This window comes from Theobroma cacao, chromosome 5 (assembly GCF_000208745.1).
Source record: "Theobroma cacao cultivar B97-61/B2 chromosome 5, Criollo_cocoa_genome_V2, whole genome shotgun sequence".
NCBI lineage: Eukaryota > Viridiplantae > Streptophyta > Magnoliopsida > Malvales > Malvaceae > Theobroma > Theobroma cacao.
Genome location: NC_030854.1, coordinates 38,949,260 through 38,969,761, shown reverse-complemented (window position 1 = coordinate 38,969,761; position 20,502 = coordinate 38,949,260). Strand labels below are relative to the sequence as shown.

The following is a 20,502-nucleotide window of genomic DNA, read 5'->3' as shown; positions in this document are numbered from 1 at the left end:
TTTTCATCCCAAAACTTGATTGTTTCTGATTACTTCATCATTTACGTCTGAAAATTTCGAAAATCGAATCAACCCAACAATTTTATCAGCAAAGAATTGTTAAATTTGGCCCATAAAAATGCAGCAGCTGACTAGCATACACTTGGCCCATCAGTTCATACTCCAAGGAATTAATATCTTCATTTCAAGAGCTAAATGTTATTTCTAAATATGGAAAGGATAGCACATATCCAATACATCAGAGAAAACGTTGAAGAAAGTCCTTTATATCATCGATGTATGGAGGCCGAGTAGGAATGATGTGACCAAATTCATGTTCAATGATAACAGAACAACCATCTTCAAATAATGATGCCAGGTATCTGCTGGTATGACTTGTGATCTGCCTGTCCTTACCCGGATCGCGACCAAATATATGAAGTGAAGGACAATTAATGGAGCCTTGCTTGAAAGCTGGTAATGGAAGAGCAAACCCAGAGCACAAGATCACAAATCTGAAATCAATGTCACCCTTTATCCTCTCTCTTTGTGCACAAACTAGAGCAGCCATTGCTGCTCCTTGTGAAAATCCTAATATCCCATCAAAGGGTCCTTGCTCAGAGAACACTTTTCTCAAATAGCCTAGTGATGCATCAAAGCCATCTGTTTGCCCCTGGTACTGAAGAGGATCAAACGGCAGATCTGCTATTTTCCAATCAGCTTCACTGATTCCACTGAAATCAGGTGCAACCAACCATGCACACTTCCTCTTGCAGTTCTCTGGTGGAGGAGCATGTTGTCCTAAAGGTGGTGCACAACTATTGTTTGCTTCCATACAAGATTGGTAAATGAATGGCAACTCATGGGGTGCATCAACAAAAACAAGCTCAGCAATGCTTTTAAGTTTCTTGGCTAATGATGCACTTCTTCCTTTAAAACTGGAAGCATTTTGCCGAAAACCATGCAAGCATAAGATCCTTAGTTTCCTTGGAGGCCCATTGCCTGTGGCATAGAAGTCATAACAAAGTTAGGAGCAGCAAAACGGAAATTGAGGTCAATTCTAACTTTAAACTTTTCAAGCACTCAGGACTCAGGACATCTAGGTGAATCAAGCATTCAGCATTTAAGGATAGGCTTCAAGATAAATCCTCGAGTAAATATCATAAGACATAAGAGAAGAAGGATAATAAAAACTGTCAAGGGTATCACTAACACCAACTGAGATAATCATTCAAATACTCAATAAGACTTGCTCATCACTAAAGGAATTACAGACCTTACCATATCTTAAAGGCAACTGAGATGAGATTATGGGATCTGAACAAACAGTTTTCAGGTCACTTTGGTCCAATAGTGCTTCAGGCTCACTATCTTCCACAGATGGAAATGATCCAATTTCCTTACAATGTTTCTGGCACAGCTCACAAACATATGCATCACTCTTTAGCTGCCACCCAAATTGACAAACTTCAGAAACAATAATGATGAAATATAGAAAAGATGGAATCTTGTGAAAACATGATCACTAAAGAGATTATTGTAGAACATACCTGACAACCATCACAGATCAACACAAGCATTCTGCAGTGCATACAGCGGCAGCGTGAAGAATAATTGTCATAAGAAGAGCCACAAATAAGGCAGGCACCCATAATATTTGTATCTGAGCTTCCAACTGAAATCCTAACAGCCATACAGAGAGGTACATGCAAAATTGTCAGTGTTAATTGCAATCCATACCCACTCACAATGTTGTCAGTGTTAATTGCAATCCATACCCACTCACAATGTAGAAATGCAATTTCCATTTGCCAGCCTAGAGTGACAGAATAATAGAATACTAATACATATTCTAAAATAGCATGCTGACAACTATGAAACAATACCGGTGATCAAAAACAAAGTTCTTTCCTCTGAAAAAACCACCATCAGGAAATTGTTCCAAATAGCACTGTATTCCACCAAATAACTGCAATAAAGCCAATACATTAGAGATATATCATGATTGCCGTTGTCATGAAGGGGTTAAGCTTACTTACTTCAGGTGATAAAATCAGCATAAGTAAACACCAACTTGTAACTTATTATATAGGTAAACAAGCAAAATTGACACAATTTCCTATTTGGTTTAAAAAGCCAACCTGAAAGACATTCTCAAAGCCAGGACCTTTTGACCTAATATAGGCTGATGCCATCTCACAACGGATTCCTCCAGTGCAATACCTGTAACACAAGCCTATTAAAAACAAGATCTCCAAATGGTATGAGAAGCATATAATTAAGCTCAAATTCAAGTCTCCACACCTCCTACCAAAAAGAATATCATTTATAAAAAAGGGGGCAAAAATTATAGTTGAAGAGTTGTTCAATAAGATTTGAATCCAAAGACAATGATTAACAGGCATGAAAGAAAAACTGGAATACACCTCCACAGAACATAATCAGGGTTCAAGGGAGTACTTACATGAGGACATGTTTTCCTCTCAATTGTTCCGAATTATTATCTATCCAAGCAGGCAGATCACTATACTGCCTGATACCTGGATCCAGTGTTTCCACACTTGGAGAATGAAACTTGCCAATTCTTGTCTCATATAAATTTCTAGCATCCAATAGAACCAGCTGCTTATCATCACTTGGACTTCCATTCTCCATAAGTTGCTCTGAAAAGCATAAAATGTTCAATTAACAAACACACAATTTGAAACCACAATCATTTGCCAACAAGCAAAAAACATGACGTGAAATAAATATCAGAAAGTAACTAATAAGTCATGAAAAATGAGAGATTCAGAGAAACCAAAGGCTATAGAATACCAGCACTCTGAAGAACAGAATGGAACTCAGCAGCAGAGAGATGCCTCCCAGCATTAGAAACCTCTGGAGCTTTTAACAGGGGATGAGAACTAAAAGTAACCAATTCCTAATAACAGATCGAAAAATATTACAATGGTGGGAAGCGTCAACACAACATTGGTAAATGTTCCGAAGAACATGCAAACAAAGATGGTATCCAAACAAAGACAATACAAAGTGGACTTAAACTCCATAGCAATCACATTCGAAATATAACAAGCAGTTGAAAAATAATATAAAAAAGGAAAAGGTTGGAACTTAGGACAAACCTTGACAACACGAATGGAAAGAGAAGTAAAGCCACACTCAAAAGCAACCTTGTCATTCAAAGGATGATGACAAGAAGCAAGCTTAAAGTCAGTTCCTTGGAACAAACTATTCGACTTCACGGCTTCGATGTGCTTTTCCAATGCTGACAACAACCCACCAACCTGCTTACCAAAAACAGAAAAAGACCCAATGATCCTTAGACCCAAACGATTGCAACTTCATACAGAAAAGGCTGCAGATAAAGCAATAGCAGGCAGAGCTTACGGTGACATTAACGCCATTGGAAGACAGACGGACTCGGCCGAGTAGACCCAGAGAGTTGCAGTTGGAGTCGTAGAAGGAGAGGAGGGAATCGACATCAGGGATGGAGGCGTATTTGTAATAGAGAAGTACTCCATATTCATCCTCTGACATCTTTCTTCTTTTTCAGGGATTTGGGTGCTTCGGTTTGGATTTCGTATCCCTAAATAAATAAAACACCCACCCACCCTTCTTAATAAATGCCCGGCCTTGCGTTCCTGGGCTGCCCCGTCTTCCTTCCTCCTGTTTGCCTGGTCTTTTTGCGTTGCCTGGGTTTGCACTTTTCGAGCATAGGGTGTCCTGCCTGTTTTGGCCTGGTTGTAAGTATTAGGGTAGTTATTCTTTGGCATTTTTAGGGAGAGTAGGATAGTGATTCTAATTTGCTTAACATCTGTTAATGAAAGCACAATTTGTTGAACTTACTTATAATCATAAAGAAAGGAGTGATTAAAGAGTAAAACCCAATTCATTAGAAAAAGCTCTTACAAATTGGCATAACATTTCTATGAGATGCTTTTGTTAAGGAATGTGAAATGCAAGTGCTGCAACATCACTTTTAGTGTCCATTTACCAAGCACAATCTTCAGAGTTCAGAGTTCTTTCATATCAAATGGCAGCCCCATTACATTACATTGTAATAAGTTTATTTTTCTACTACTAGCGTAGCCTGTCCAGCTTTGATTTAGAACAAGGACAAGCTTCACTCTCAATGCTTATAGTACAAGAAAACCATTAAGCTGATTTCAGATTTAACACAATCACAAGGAATTTTTTTCCTATGGAATATAGAAAAATATAGAAATACAAATCAAGTTAAAAACCCTTTCAACACATTTCAAATAATTCCCACAAAAAAGAAAAAAGAAGAAGAAAAAACAAAAGCCTATGCGCCAGAACAAAAACCCTGACCCCTTTGGCAGCGGTGAAAATGCAAACACAAGTCTAAAAATTTCACCGCGAGGAAAGTAGCAACACCTACAAAACTAGAACTGGATTCCCAAACTAAACACTTCAACCAAATTTGAAGCCACCCGGGGGAACGTTGGGCTGGTTAGCTCCAAAATTAAAGCCTTGCTGATTTTCATTCCCACCATCTTGGAGGTTCTGTTCATCATCTTCTTCTTCAGCCCAGTATCTTTCCAAGATCTTCACAGCCTTCTCATAAATCTCATGGTTGTCGTGAGTTTGAAGGTTTTCAATTTTATCCAATCCGTCACATTCATCGATCATTTGTGCATATAGATTGATTCCACCATTCATTCCCATTTCCTTATCAGCCTCACCAACCTTCAGAATGTTCTCGAGCCCCTCAAGGCAGACAGTCACAATCCGTGGATCTGGACAGATTAGTAGATCACAGAGTGGCTTAATGCAACCTTGGCTCACCAGGAATCTGCAAAATAATAGATCATATGAGGTTTGCCACATTCAAGGGAGACTCTCTGTCTCTCACTGTCTCTCGTGCATATGACTATGTGAAATGGTTAAGAAAAATTATAAGGTCACTCAAGTGAGGACCAGAGAAAAGTACTTCCATTACATATTACCAAAAAAAGTATGGCCAATACAGCTGTTGTTCACATATTAAATATTATATCTTGACAATCTAGTTGCATACCAAAATGTTGATATATGGTATTGTCATCAAATTTATGAGGATAAAAGAAATTCGAGGAGACAGTATATAAACACTTGATAACTGCATTGATTGTCCAGTTAACTAGCTAATTTAGTTGAGCATGCCGACAGCTCAAGTACCCATCAATATCTGATCATACATGTGTGCACCATGATGCTGATGCTGGATTTGGACAACATCAGCTTATATGCATGTGTGTGTCTTGCAAATCTATGTGTGGAGGTTTACATGTGTTCATGTGTCTTCTATAAACAATATTGAACATTCATGAATGTCTGATCTATAAAAGAAAGAAGTGAAACATAAGCCGAAAATGGAACACAACATACTGAATCTGCTCATGAGCTCCTCCAGAGGTGGCATTTGAGATGGCCCATGCAGCCTCCTTCTTAATGTCAAATTCTGCATGTTGAAGGAGGTGTACAAGAGGAAGAATAATATTGGCCTCAATAACTGCCTGTGCCACAGAAAATCAACAAATAATCAATATCAGTACGAGTGCTTCTAATTTTGAAAGACACTGTTAATTGAAGTCACCCTCCAAATAAAGCAATGCTTCAATTGGCTGCGAAGTAAGATTTGGACCATTTTATTGACACCTTGGAATTTTTCACTAACAATAGGCACTTCTTAGGCAGCTAAAGAAGATTCCATCATCATACCTTCTAGGCCACTGCACACATGCAGACAATAGAATCCTCATAAAAAGAACTGGGCAGAGAGAGAAACTATACCTGTATTTGAGTTCTATTTCCAGCTGTTATATTAGAGATTGTCCAACAAGCTTCTTTCTTGATGCTTTTTTTATGATTTTGTACAAGAAGTTGATAGAGATGAGGCAGCACCTTGTTTTCAATCACAAACTGAAAAATATACTAGGAGTTACTTTGTAACTTTGATGCCCTTTTGCACAGAAATGCCATACTGCTGTGAACATGTATAAATGTCCCTCATACCTGAGTCTGATTATCATCACCAGTGACAATGTTTCCCACAGTCCGAAGAGCAGGTATGAGAACTGTAGGCGATGGGTGACTGGCACAAATGAATTTTAGTTAGCAGCAGTTGTCAAAATATTGCAACAAGTATAATACCCAGAAAGTATACAGATATAAAAACCCTGTGACGGAAGCAAAAATTATAGGCAGCAGCCAAAATGGAGAGGGTGCATAATATCTATTGCAACCTAAGGTAGTTACCATTCAAGTACTTTGTAGAATATGCAAAGCTTACCCTAAAAGTTCCACCAGTCGAGAACAGACCCCAGCCTCAATCACAGCCTGAATTTTGTCATTTGGGCCATCTGAAAGATATGATAGTGCCCAGCAAGCATCTGTCAGAACTTCTTCATCATTCAAGTGGATAAGTTCCCGAAGAATTGATAAAGCAGGCTTCACCTGAAAAGAAAACAAGGGTTGTTATCACAACTACCATAAGTTACCCCACATATATGGTGTCAAAAAACAACATTAAGCTAAATTATTAAAAACTTTTTCTATGACAATTTTCATAGAAGTCTCCCACAGTTTCTACCTGCTCAAATGGTGTTGGCGGCTTGCCACGGCAGAAATTAGATAATGTCCATGTAGCATTCCTCAGCATGGATAATTTGGAGCGTTCATTTAACTGAGCTAGCAGTGGCATAAGTGCACCATTACCAAGAACTAGATCTCTACAACTTGGTGAATCACCAGCAACATTACCTAACGCCCATACAGCCTAAATAGAAAAAATGCCAAGTAAGGATGCAAACACATCAATTGTTGCAGCTAAGGAATAGTTAATAGAACATATGCACACAGATTGAATGTGGGATAAACAAAAAATGTTTGACATAAAACAAGAATCAAGTTAAAGTATATAGTGTCAGGTAAAGTACTTGCATAAAATGTAGAACTAAAACATTAATGATCTAAGTTACATGGAAAGTAAGAGAATTCTGTCACTCTACACAGTTACAGAAGATACAGATGAATAACTGAAACAAGAACTGACCTGCTCTCTAACATCATCACTAGCAGAACTAAGCAGCTGCACAAACATTGGGACAGCACCATGTTCAATAACAACCCGTGTGTGCTCAGATGTGCCAGAGGCAACATTGGTCAAAGCCCAGGCAGCCTCAAACTAAAATCAAAGGCATGTTAGTCTCTGTAATAATATTATTTCTTAAATTACTTCAATTTAAACAAAAGAAAGAAAACATCACACTTGCAATTGGGGCAGATCCTGCCTTCCAAGAAACTCCACAAACCGAGGGACAACTCCAGCTTTGATTACTTCATCAATTGGAGGACTGCGCTCTACAAGTAAGACAGATGAAAGTCAACAATGTAAATGGGTATATTCTTAAAAAAGGAACTGTTCTAAGAGTACGAATTAGGAAATATAACTTACCTATTGACAACAGCTTTCTAAACTGAGTTGTGGCTTCTAACTGTGAGGCAGGATCATCGGACCACACACCTTGTACCATCAAAGGAATACTTTCCAACTGTAAGATATTATCAAGAATACTAGGTTCAGGATCCAAATGATAAAAAGCCTAAAATATTAAGGATCAAAAGCATAACAAAATCCTTTCCACACTACTCAGGCAGAATTGATGTTTCGATATCCTAACTTCAAAAACAGTATGATAATATACATTTAACCTTTCCCAACACCTGAAAGAGATCTAAAATGCTTAAGTCTTTTTCCCACCTACATGTATTTTATCAGCAACAAAACCAAACAGCCACAGGAAATTCCTGAGACTGAAGAAAGCACTTCTCTCCATGCTTCATTGAATTCCTACTAGATCAGAGAATATCAGAGTATTGTCATCCTAAATCCACAACCTTAAACCTCCACTTCCCCCGTTTTTGCCAATTAACCAAACAGGAATCTAAGACAAACCCTTTAATTGAAAGGCCAGGCAAATCTCAAAACCAACACATGGAGAGAAAAAAAAAAAGTAGCTACCCTATTACATAAGCATAAAAAAAATTACTTTTTTCAAATTAAAAAGGCTTTTCTTTATCAAACATTTCTACTTCTACCATTATAATTACATATCAATAAAAATTAAAAAAAAAAAAAACTGAATCTAGTGAGTTTAATGATCTCCATTGCGTTAAGAACCCAAATCGCCATTAAATCTTTTCATTTTTCTCAATAAAGGTACTAAATAAAAATCCTTCCTTTCTGATCTTAAGAATTAGCAGTTCTAATTGAAAAATAACAGCAACGATATCAATGATAAGCAACAGCAATAATATCAGTTGCATCGAGATCCCAAAGTTTCCCTTAAACAAAAACCAAACACGACAATCCAAACAGTTGGAAAAACATTAAAAAGAAAACCAACAAAAAAAAAGGTACCCTTTTTTCAATAGCGGCAGCATTTTGCGCCGCATCGAGCAAAGGCTGCTGAGACTGAAGCAGAAGGCCCTCTCTCCGCTTTTTAAGGAGATTGTCTTCGCGCTTGTTCTTCCTGATCTCAACCAGATTGTCCTCTCTCCTCCTCCTGGCTTCCTCCGCATCCACTCCTGTCTTGTAACCCTTCTTCCTCACCTCAGTTCGGGTACTTGGTCGAAGCGACATTCTCGTTTGCTTTTGGATAAAAAAAAAAGACGGGTTTGTATCCAATGCTTGCCCTTTGTGCTTGTAGAAATGACACTGAAAGGAAGAAATGAAAGGGAATAAGAAGGCGGATCGTAGGGTGGGTAGTGGTGGCGTGGAGGTGGAGAAGAGAGAGAGAGAGATTGTCAAGTGAAAAATCAATTCCTTTTTTCCTTCTTTTGTGCTCTAGGAGGAAGTGGCAACTAGATTTTGACACACTTGCAAGTTGCAAACTGCCCGGAAATGAGAAAAATAAATGAAAATAAAATAACGTGGGCTTGGGCTTTTTACTTTCATTAAATTAATGGGTTTTTTAATGGAAGTTGAGTAATTTAATTAAGCCCAAAATAATTATGGGCCTCTAAAATTTTCTAATCCTAGAAGCCCACATAAAGGACAGAAAAAAATGGTACCAAATAAAAATATATAATTAATGTTAATTAATTGTGATATAAATGTTAAAATTGATTATAAAAAATATTTATTATAAATGGTGAGGTTGAAAGTTAAAATAAGTAAGGTTGAGCATATTTCTGTCGAAATTGAAATAATAAATTGAATTTGTTTTGATTATTTCAATTTTTGTATATGTTCAATTGATTTTTTGTATAGAAAATTCATGATTGAACCAATAGAATAAATTGATTAATCTTTCCTCCCTCTCCAAAAAAAAACCCTTCCTCTCATTGCTGCATGTCTAATAATTCGATAATTAAACATGGGTCATGTGGGGACTTCCACATTGGTGTTGGGAAGAGATTGAACAAAGACATAAAGAGCATATATGGCTTTAAGGAGATGGCTAAGTGTCATAGATTTCACATAAATAAAAGATAAGGTGAGTTTTGAATTTATAAATAAGGGTCTTATTTTACTTATCGAGCATGTTTTTTAGTTTAAAATATAAACTCGTAACAAATGATATCAAAACATACTTAAAACTTCACTGATGTGAGATCTCATAAAAAATACTTAAATTAATAGAGATCAGACCAATATACGGTGATTGAATGTTACGAATCAAACATTAGTAAAAAATGAGAAATAAATATTTTCTTTCATTTAACATATATATTTTTTGAATTGAAAACGTAAATCCATGACACTAAACATGTGCCTTAACCGAAGTTTGTTGTCCTCCTTGGGAGGAGAATGAACAAAGTCAATGAACATAAGCATCAAGTCATCTACTGGTTCTTATAGCAGGAGATTGGCTCATTACCTCTATCTTACTTATATTTTGCATGGGAAGGAATTATGTTTTTGCTACATTGTTCCTTTTGAAACTTATTTTCATATATTTTTACACCATTTGATTAATTACTAAACATTAATTAAGAGAATCAATTAGAAACCTGGGTATGATATTGATCTATATAATTAACAAGCAAGTTTACCAATCTAATTATAATCAAAATAACCAATCCAACTAACCAATTTAATTTGATTTTAGTTATTTTAATTTTACGAGATAACTTGATTAGTTTGATTATTTTTTGATAATAATTTAATTAATTCGATTTTAAAAAATTTTGAATCGAACCAATCGAATTGACCACCCTAAATATAGTAAATAGGCTGGGATTATTTGAGCAAGTGGATAAGAAGTAGACAATTTTTGTCTATCTAAATTGAAATTTAAAAAATTTAGCAAGTCTTTTGGAGGTAAAACCTTGAAAAAACAAACAGGAAGACATGGCTTCAAATGAAGACAACTTACTCATAGGACAAGACAAATTCAATTGAAATTTTGATGGCATCTCACAAAATTTTCCCTCCCTAAGTCCATGACAGATTTCAAAGCCATTCCAACTACAGTTGAATCTCAAATCACAACCGTCCATCATCAATAATGGACCCCTCAAGTTGATGCTTCCAATATGAACCCGCATGTACTGTATCATTCCTAGTTAATACTATAAAACCATCCTCTCTAGTCTCACCTTTCTCTTACAACCTGCTAGAGTTCAGTCCAGTACATAGAGAAAAAGGAAACAGAGAGAGAAAAAAAAAATGGCAGGGAGATGGGCCACGTCAGCATTTCGGCGGGTAGCCTCAGAGCTCGTGTCGTTCCGGTCGTCGATCCTACGATGGCCGCAGTTCGTTTCCTCCTCGATGTTCGTGCCGAGGTGGGGGTTCTTCGGGTGGCCCGAGCTGAGCAGCTTCAGTTTCTCCGTGGTGGACGACGTCGTTTGGGGTCTGATCACGGCGTTCGAGTCCGTCGCCTTGGTTTCCATGCTCTGCTTCTTCTTTCTCTTTTGCGGCTGCACTGTCTGAAAAATTTAAGTAAAAATCCACAACTTTTCCGACAGTAATCAGCTGAAGTTGTCGGAATCCGACGTGGCGGAGATATTAAGTAGGTTAGCACGTGACTTGGAGTTCGGCGCATGTGGAGTTTGTTGCAATTTTGTCTCCTCTTCTATTTTTACTTTTTACCCTGACTTTGTAATTCCAATAGGCAATAGCAGTAAAAATGCTTCCTTTTTTTAACTTTTGAGCTTTCTTTTTGTACACTTTGGGTGGCTTTCCTCCTTAATCTTAGGCATTAATTTGTTATATAAATGTGACAACAATGGGTGCAAATTTTTTTTTTCTAATTTATAAGTGAATTTATATATCACTATTTATTTTATAAAGATGATTTTTACGATTTACTTCGAATCTTATAAGTATTGAAAATTACGAAAAAACTTTTTACAATTTATGATTGAATCTTATAAATATAAATGAAAAGTATATATAATACGAATGAGTATTAATCGATTTCAATTGAAATAATCGATTAAATTTGATTAGATGTTTCGATTTTGATATTAATCGATTAAGGAAAATGATTCATTCAATTATTTTTTTTTGTCGATTTTCAATTTAATTTTTAAAATTTGAAAATCACATGGATGGAGTTCAAAAAACTCATCCCTATTCCCTAGCAAGCAAATACTAAAACTTGGGCCATTGAAGCTTGTGAAGTGTGGAGCATACAATAATGGGCCATGAAGGAGGATGTACTCCCAACTCTTGTTGTTTTCTTGTTGATGTGATCCACTTATGGTGGAAAATGGATTTGGATCTTCACAAATCCATCTTCATCCACTTAATCTCAAATCAAAAACTATTGGTCCTATCCCATTTTAATTTAATTTTTCTTTTGGATAAGTGATTATGATATATATATCTATATATATATATATATTACATCCTATTGAATCTTAACTAAAGGATATTCAACTGATTATTAGCTCAAATTATTATCTCTAATAACATTTCAAATAATTAGCAATTTCGATCCAAGTCAGTCAAATAATCTTAACAATCTGTTTTTAGATAATAATTAAGTTAATTTCAAATTAATTATTATCACAATGCAACTGCCTTATAAATATGTTACCAAAAATTGGTGATTATGCCCTCTTCCCAATTGTCTCAAATTGCGGAGAAATGTGATGATAATTATTAGGTTTGTATTCTTTTAATTAATACTATCACAAATTATTTGAGGTATTAATTTTGTATTTAATTTTTTTGTATTTTTAATTTATGAATATTTTAATATTAAAAATTATTAATTTAATAAAAGTGGACTTCAATGATGGGTGCAAGGTTTATAGTGAGAAATGGCAACAGTGAGTTATTGTTCCAAATTAATACTAAATATAAAACTATAATATATAAAATATAAATAGTTAAATAAAATATACATGATTAATAATTTTTCCTATATAATCAAAATTGTTAAAAGATTATATATTCAAAATAATTTCCTTTCAACAAAATATTAACTAAAGTATAGAAAAAAGATAAATTCAAGATAATTTTCTTTTACATAAAAATGATACACTAATAAAATTTTAAGTAACAATGCAACACTACAACTTATATTTAAGAACTACAAAATAATTTATTAATTGTTTAAAATTAAAATCACAAAAAATAAAATTCACTTTATAGGAAAAAAAAGAAAATGGCAAATAGAAGATAATACTCATATATGACATCAAAAAATATAATTGATGGTTCGTATAAATTTGGAGAAGAAATCTATAGAAACTTAAAAGCAAATAGTATAAACAAATATAAATAAAAATAATAATATAAAGTAAAAAACAAAACAAAAAAAAATAAAATTTAGGGAGGCATGTGAGATATTTTTTATTTGTATCAATTATTAAATAAAAAATTATTTTAAAGGACCTATTAAGAGATTATTTTACAAAATTTATATGATATAATAAAAATTTTGAAAGGGTCAAGGCTCTGCCCTGTATGGATAGTTTGGATACTCTTTTTCCTAGTAACTTTCATGTTAAAGGAACATCGTGAGTTGGCTTTTTGTGTAATTTAATTTGCATAGATGCTCACGATGTAACTGAATTTAATAAAGTAAATGAAATTCATTTTCTTTCTTTTTTTTAAAATCATTAATTTAAGCAGGGGCGGAGTTAACTAATTTTTATTGGGAGGGTCAAAGGCTAAGAAGAATAAAAGTTAAAAATTTTTAAAACTAATATATTGAATTTAACTATTAATAATAAAAAAATTTATAATAGATAATAATTTTATATAACATGTAAATCAAAAAAAAAAAAAAACTTATAATAGTGTTATACGAAAATTTTGTTCGACGATGATAATATTTTTTTTAATACAAACAACTAAATTATTTATAAGAAACTTATCATTCATTTTATTTTAAAGTCTTATCTTTCTCAATATAAACGACTAAAAGATTAATGTTGTTAACATCTAATATTTTTATTTTACTATATTTAAGTTTGTACTACTAAATATTAAACTATAATGCATAAACTATAAATAGTTAAATACGATATACAGAATTAATAATTTCTTCTTATACTCAAAATAATTTTTTTTCAACTAAATATAAAAACATTAAAAACATATACTCAAGATAATTTTTTTCTTATATAATTAAGATTAATAAAAAATAACATATTAGTGAAATTTTGAACAACAACCAATAATACAATACTAGAACTTATATTTGAGAANATTATTAAAAATAAAATTCACATAACAGGAAAAAGAAATCATGACAAGTAGGAGATATAACCTATATAACAAAAAAAAAAAGAATGTGATTGATGAGTCATAGAAATTTAAAAAGAAAATCTATAGAAACTTAAAATATATGAGTAAATAGAATATAATTAAAAAAAATAAATATAAATAATAATAATATAAATAGAAAAAATTAAATAAAAACTTTACTTTTTTATAATTTTACAATACAAGAACAAAAAATAAAAACTCGTAAGGTCGTTTTTTTATTTTTAATTATATTAATTTTTTAATAACAAATTATTTTAAAAAATAATTAAAAAATATATAATATATAAAAAATTTCAAAAAATTTAGGGGGCATGGCTTTCCATTACAAAAGGTCGCTCCGCCCCTGAATTTAAGATTTTTTTGTCCTTATTGTACTTTTGATGTCTATCATATTTAATATGTTACACTAAAGTTGGAAGGATTCTCGACAATAATAATAATAAAGACAATAGACTTGTAATCTTCTGTCTTATCAAAAAAAGAAATTTATTGAATTGTTTCGGTTTTCAATATTAGTTATATTTTTTATTTAGAGACATAATTCAATTAATTTAAAAAAAATAATTAATTCCATTTTTAAAATTTTAAAATCAGACTTGGGATATTGAAGTCTCCATATTGTACTATTGGGGCACGAAGAATGATGCACTCTGCTCCAGCTCTTGTCCTGTTTCGCAAATGGGCTAATTTAATTGATGACGTGTAACAGACAAATGAATAGGGTAGACACAAGGTCAATTTTGTCTTTCGCTTTCTGTCCCTTTTGCAACTTCGAACGCAAAGTCTGAATTTGCCCAAAAAACATTAATCCGGGTGTTCATACATCTCCCTAACTTTCATCTTTCGTAAACGACACGTTAGTATTTAAATATATTTCTCAATGCGCGTGCATGTTAAGGGAAAAAAAATTTCAATAACAATTAATACGATGAGGAATTATACTTTTTAATCCGGTAATCGGTATTATTACACGTTGATCTTAATTTAGAAAAAATAAAATAAAAATTATGCACATATATATTTATGGTCATTATATATCCAAAGCCTATGTATCAATATTTTAAAGTCTTCATTACTAGGTATTCCTTATTTAATAAGATTTGGAATGTGGTTATCTATCACATCTTTCACTAATATTAAAGGCCCACTTGCTAATTAAGCTTCTTTTTTTAAATGAAAATTTTTATTAATTTCTAACCATTCTTGGGAAACATACTCCCGATAAGTCATTGAACATCATAGAGTTGATTTCCGGATGTGGTACATCATAAAAACGAAAACTATTATCTAAACTAAAACCTATGTTGGCCATACCATCTGCTATCATATTTCGTTTTTGATAAATATGAGAAATTTTTACCTCCTAGTCGAGCTGCAGCAAGTTGTGAATAGTGTTTAGTAAATCAGAATTCTCACATGGATGCGATACACTGGTGGTAATTGCCTGAACCATGATTTTGTTATCCACCTGCAACCATATCTTACGGAATCCTTTATCCCTTGCTATACGAAGGCTATGTAAGACTCCCCATAATTCAGCCCTATATGAAGAACACCTCCCCAACTTTGCAGCAAAGCCACCTAACCAAAAACCGTTGTAGTCACATAAAACACCACTTGTAGCAGCCAAACTAGTACTATGACGTAGTGCGCCATCAGAGTTCATTGCCACCCAACCTTGCGAAGGGTTCTGCCATCCAACTAGCATTTCTCTTTTATATCCATTCGGACTACTGCGTGTGCAGGGAATTGTAACAACATGATATGATGCAGCAACTAAGCTTTTTATCATCGATAACTTTCTACCCATGGGGACCAACTTGCCTTAAAAAATTTTCACATTCCTCCACTTCCAAATCTACTAGCAAATGAATCCAAACAAAATAGCCTAGGGAATACCATCAACACAAACATTATAATTTTTTAGATCGGTTAGCAGCCAATCAGATAGTAATAAAATCAAAGAAGCTACCATGGTCCATTTGTATCCCCACTTTCAACCATACCTTTTTTGAGTGTGGGCAATCTCTTAAGAGATGCAGGACAGATTCTTCAATTAATGAGCATAAAACACAAGTAAACAAAGACGACATGTTTCTTTTCCTGCACTCTAAGTTTGTCAATAACTTACCATGAAGACATTGCACTAGGAAGGTACGTATCCGCTAGGGGCCATCCCATTTCCACGCAGTAACCCATTTTTTGCTTTGCTGACCTATGTAGTTTGGATCATCATTCTGCAACAACTCATATGTTGACGCTACAGTAAACACCCCTGAAGCTGATGAAGCCAAGTACAGTGTATTCAGTTTGAAAGATAACGATGGAGGAATAACCATCAGGATCTTGTTCACTAAATCACTAGGTAGGCAGGCAGCTAACTTCTCTCGATCCCACTCACCATTATCTGATAAGAACTCCTAAACGCAGCAATTCTCGCTTAACACATTATTAGGAACATGGCCTTGTTCGAGGAGAAGGGTATCTTCCACCCAAATATCCTTCCAAAAACGGGTCGAGAGACCATCACCTAGGACCTATCGTAAATTGTTATTGAAGACATTCCACAGTTTACTCAGTGAATTCCAAGTATGAGATGCTCCATGACAATAGATTGAGCTAGGCCGTCAATCAATATTAAAGTCATACTTTCCACTAAGTATGCTAACCCAAAGGGTCTTGGGTCGAGTCACTAGTTGCCATAACAGTTTCATCAAGAAGGCATTGTTCATCAATTATAGCCTTTTAACACCCAAACCCCATTCCTCTTTGGGTCTACATATTTGATTCCATCTAATCAAGTGAATGCGTTTATGATCAGCATCTCCACCCTAAAGAAAATTACGACAGTATCGTTTAATTCGTTTGCAGCATTCCAGAGGAACCGACATTGTTTGCATTATGTAGTATGGAATAGTAGATAGTACTAATTTTACTAACGTAAGTCTACCCGTAAAGGACAGTGAAGAGGCTTTTCCAACCACTCAATTTGCTTTTTACTTTATCCCCCAAAAACTTAACGGATGTAATTCCTTTCCTACCTTGAAATAATAGTACACTTAGGTAGGTACCTAAATTCATAGAATAAGATAAGCCTGATATGTTTCTAAGATAGTTAATACACTCCCTAGAAACATTTACCGAACAGCAGAAGGAGGATTTTTAAACATTTACCTTCTCCCCTAAACAAGCACAAAAATCGCCCAATACTCCGTTAATAATCTCCATTTGATCAACTGAAGCTTCAGCATATAAGATGAGATCATCAACGAAGAAAAAATGAGAAATAGGAGGGCAATGACGACCTAATTTAATTGGTTTCCACAGTCCCTGCTCCATTGCAATATTAATAGCATGTGATAATCTTTCAATACATAAAACAAACAGATATGGGGAGTGTGGGTCACCTTGTCTCACTCCTCTAGATGGTGAAAAGGATTCTGATGGCATACCATTCCAAAGGATCCGACACTCGGAACATTTCCAGCTTTGGATAAACACATCAATAATTTGGCTAAGGATATGTGCCTCAAGTAGTGTATCATGTATGAATTCCCAACGGAGTCTATCGTAAGCCTTTTCTAAATCAATCTTCAACATCATCCACCCCACCTTACCTTTCTTCATTTTAAGTAGTGCATAACTTCTTAAGTCACTATCACATTATCGATGATTGCTCGCTCCAGCATGAAGCTAGATTGGGTTTCAGCGACTAGTGTAGACATAAATGGTTTCAATCTGTTAGTTATTACCTTCATTAATACCTTGAAGATGATAGGCAATAAACTGATAGGTTTGTACTGTGAGATATATTCTAGAGATGCTACTTTTGGAATTAGGACAATGAGGGATTTACATAGCTCATTTCCTATCTTACCACCTATGAGTACTGTCTGAACGTACTTGACCACACTCGAACCCACCACATTCCACTGATTCTGGAAAAACAAGGCATGTATCCCATTGATACTAAGGGTTTTCATTGGTTTCATGGCAAATAAGGCCTCACGAACTTCCTTGTCACAAATCGACGCAGTCAATCTCTCATAATCTGTCCTGTTCAGAATAAGAAATTTACCTCTAATGGGGTATGCTAGTAATGTTTTCGTATCCTTGGAATACAGTTTTTGAAAGAACTCAGTAGCATATAGTCTAACATCTTCTTGACGTTCTATCCATGTGCCATCCGTATTTCATAATTGCAAGATCTTCGCCTTATTTCTTCTTTTAATTGCCTAGAGGTGGAAATACCTGGTATTTTTGTCACCCGGTGTAAGCCAGTTTGCCTTGGATTTTTGTAACCAAAAAACCTCTTCCTGTTGAATAATTAATTTGTATTCTTTGCGTAGCTTCACTTCCAACTCTTGTAGATGTCTTGATTGTCGAGTTTCTAGTTCTCTTTCAATGCCACCCAGCCTTGCTAGAATCCGTTTTTTTCGGCTAAAGATATTGCCAAAGACCTCTTTGTTCTATACACGAGCACTATCAGAAAACTTTTTCAATGTACCCTGAATATCAGAAGAAAAATCCCAATTTTGTTTAACAAAATCACTAAACTTTAAGTGAGAAGCCATGCAACTTGGAACTGAAATCTCAAACTTCGATCTACAACCCTTCTCGCTTTTAATGATATTAACAGTGGTTTATGGTCAGATTTAATTCAAGGAAGATGTTGAACAATTGCTTCATGAAGCTTTAGCCTCTAGTCAGTGTTGCATGTTGCTTAATAGATCCTTTCGGAAACCAACCCTCTATTCCATGTGTATTTCGGACCCTTAAAACCAAGATCAATTAAGCCATACGCATTAATAAATCGTTGAAAATATAAACAAGGCTTGCTGCCTTGTGATGAGCCGCCAACCTTTTCATGAGCATAAAGAAAGGCATTAAAGTCCCCAGATAATAGCCACGGACAAGTGATGTGTTCTACAAAGGAATATAATTCTGCCCATAACACTCTTCTAGTCTTGTGGTCTGGATGTCCATACACTGCTGTTAATATCCAAGATCTGCCAAACCCATCTCGGACATTTAGATGGATACATTGATCATGGTTACGAATTATCAAAATTTGTAAGTGTTCCATCCATAGAACCCATACGCCTCTTGAAAATCCAGTTACTTCAACCGTATGTGATCTGTCAAATTTTACAAAATGGATAACCTTGTCTGTGGTGGTGCCACTGACCCTTGGTTTCAACAAGACCATGATTGAGAAATGATGCATCCTTTGTAAGTCATTGGCAAAGTGAGAAAATCCTCTATCCCCAGCCCCTTGACAATTCCAAACAAGTATTTTCAAATTCATAAAAAGATAAGATATCAAGAATGAGGGGTTTAAGCAATCTCCTTACTAACCTTATTCACCATACTCATTTGACATTCATCATCAGCTATCGTACCATGGCCAACACTAGCCTTCCCTTCCGTCAAATTAATGTTCGGTTGAACAGTTTTCTCCTTCAGTAAAGAAATAGAGGATGGGAAGCTTTGAGAGCCATTGTTTTTAGCTTTGGCTTTTTTCTTCAAAGAAAATCGTTGTAAGTGGATATTCCCAGCCTTACTTGATTGTTTCTTTTCTTATTTCGACAAAATAACTCTTCCACTCGACTCTGCTTTGGTTAACCTTGAACTTTGATTATCCATGACATTTACTATCGCACTGGTATCTCCGGCTTTATCTCTGGGTATAATTGTAGAATGTTTGCTTTGATAGAGAGTGGTTATAGTAGGCACACAAACTTTCAATTGTAAATTACTTGGTTCATGCTGTGGTAAGGACCCAGGTAACCTACCGTCAAACAATTTACTGCTTCCCTGTACCATGTTGTATTCCCTCCCACCACCTTCATCTGCCATTGTTACCTGATCATTATGTTCAACTAGTTCATCAGCATTTATGGAATCATTAATTCTCGAATCAAAATTGAGAGTTAATTCGACCTCCTTAAAAGCTTGTAGAGCTGAGGTAGTGTCTGTCAAAGATGTTATTGGGATGGCTCCACTAGAAGTTAATTCATTAGCCACTCCTATTATCATCGTCTTCTAAGATCGCTCCACTTTCTTGACATGAGGGTTAGTCAAGGGATTAGGCTGTACCTTATCAGTGAACGTCTTTTGCTATGCATCAAAAATATCTACATTAGATGTCTCACTATCCACCATATACAACACTGAAAATCTTGATCTCGAACCCCCATTGATCTTGCGACTTTTGATTGGCTGTAGACGCTAGTTTTTTGTCCATTCCCCTTATCTTTCTACGAGATACAAGCATCTAGGAGCCATAAAGGGAATCACCTGAACTATCTTTCAAATCTTGTGGGTTAACGGGTGCCTCAATGGGTGAAGGTTCTCTATGATTTAAGCAAACCTCTTTGGTGTGCCCAAATACCCCACATGTAAAGCACACCCTAGGCAGTCCTTCATAAACAATTTTCTATTCTTTGCCATTCAAGAAAAATTTTGGTATCAAAGGTTTAGAAAGATCAAGTTCAACAGCGACTCTGGCAAGTTTGCCTCTCTTCTCTGCTCCTGTATTATAATCAATCTTCAATAGTCTGCCAATTAACGAAGTAATTCTCCTTAGAATAGATTTGTGGTACATGTGAAGAGGAATACTAGGAAACCTAACCCAAGTCGCTTCTGCAGTTAGATCTTGCATAGCTATTGAGAAAGTCGGAGTCTAGGGGTGAACAGTTAAGTAGTGTCCCATGATTACCCAAGGACCGTTCAATAAAGCTCGCAAAAAATCCTCTTGATCTACAAAACAAACAATGAATCTG

General features: G+C 34.9%; 3 protein-coding genes across 3 annotated transcripts; 1 reads left to right on the top strand and 2 right to left on the bottom strand.

The window, feature by feature from the left end:
- On the bottom strand, window positions 97-3,785 carry LOC18600594 (rhodanese-like domain-containing protein 6). Its single transcript, XM_007031123.2, has 9 exons — window positions 3,370-3,785; window positions 3,105-3,266; window positions 2,797-2,902; window positions 2,444-2,642; window positions 2,121-2,202; window positions 1,866-1,948; window positions 1,530-1,662; window positions 1,261-1,426; window positions 97-981 (listed from the first exon to the last, which is right to left on the bottom strand). The coding sequence occupies exons 1-9, from the start codon at window positions 3,517-3,519 to the stop codon at window positions 239-241; spliced, it is 1,824 nt and encodes a 607-aa protein (XP_007031185.2). The 5' UTR covers window positions 3,520-3,785; the 3' UTR covers window positions 97-238.
- Window positions 4,038-8,854, bottom strand: LOC18600593 (importin subunit alpha-4). The gene is made up of 10 exons (XM_007031121.2): window positions 8,408-8,854; window positions 7,442-7,538; window positions 7,256-7,347; window positions 7,040-7,171; window positions 6,578-6,763; window positions 6,278-6,441; window positions 6,001-6,079; window positions 5,779-5,907; window positions 5,374-5,501; window positions 4,038-4,798 (listed from the first exon to the last, which is right to left on the bottom strand). Exons 1-10 carry the CDS (start codon window positions 8,627-8,629, stop codon window positions 4,417-4,419), a joined length of 1,611 nt encoding a protein of 536 aa, XP_007031183.1. The 5' UTR covers window positions 8,630-8,854; the 3' UTR covers window positions 4,038-4,416.
- On the top strand, window positions 10,392-11,183 carry LOC108662073. The gene has a single exon (XM_018121195.1). It carries the CDS (start codon window positions 10,661-10,663, stop codon window positions 10,922-10,924), a length of 264 nt encoding a protein of 87 aa, XP_017976684.1. The 5' UTR covers window positions 10,392-10,660; the 3' UTR covers window positions 10,925-11,183.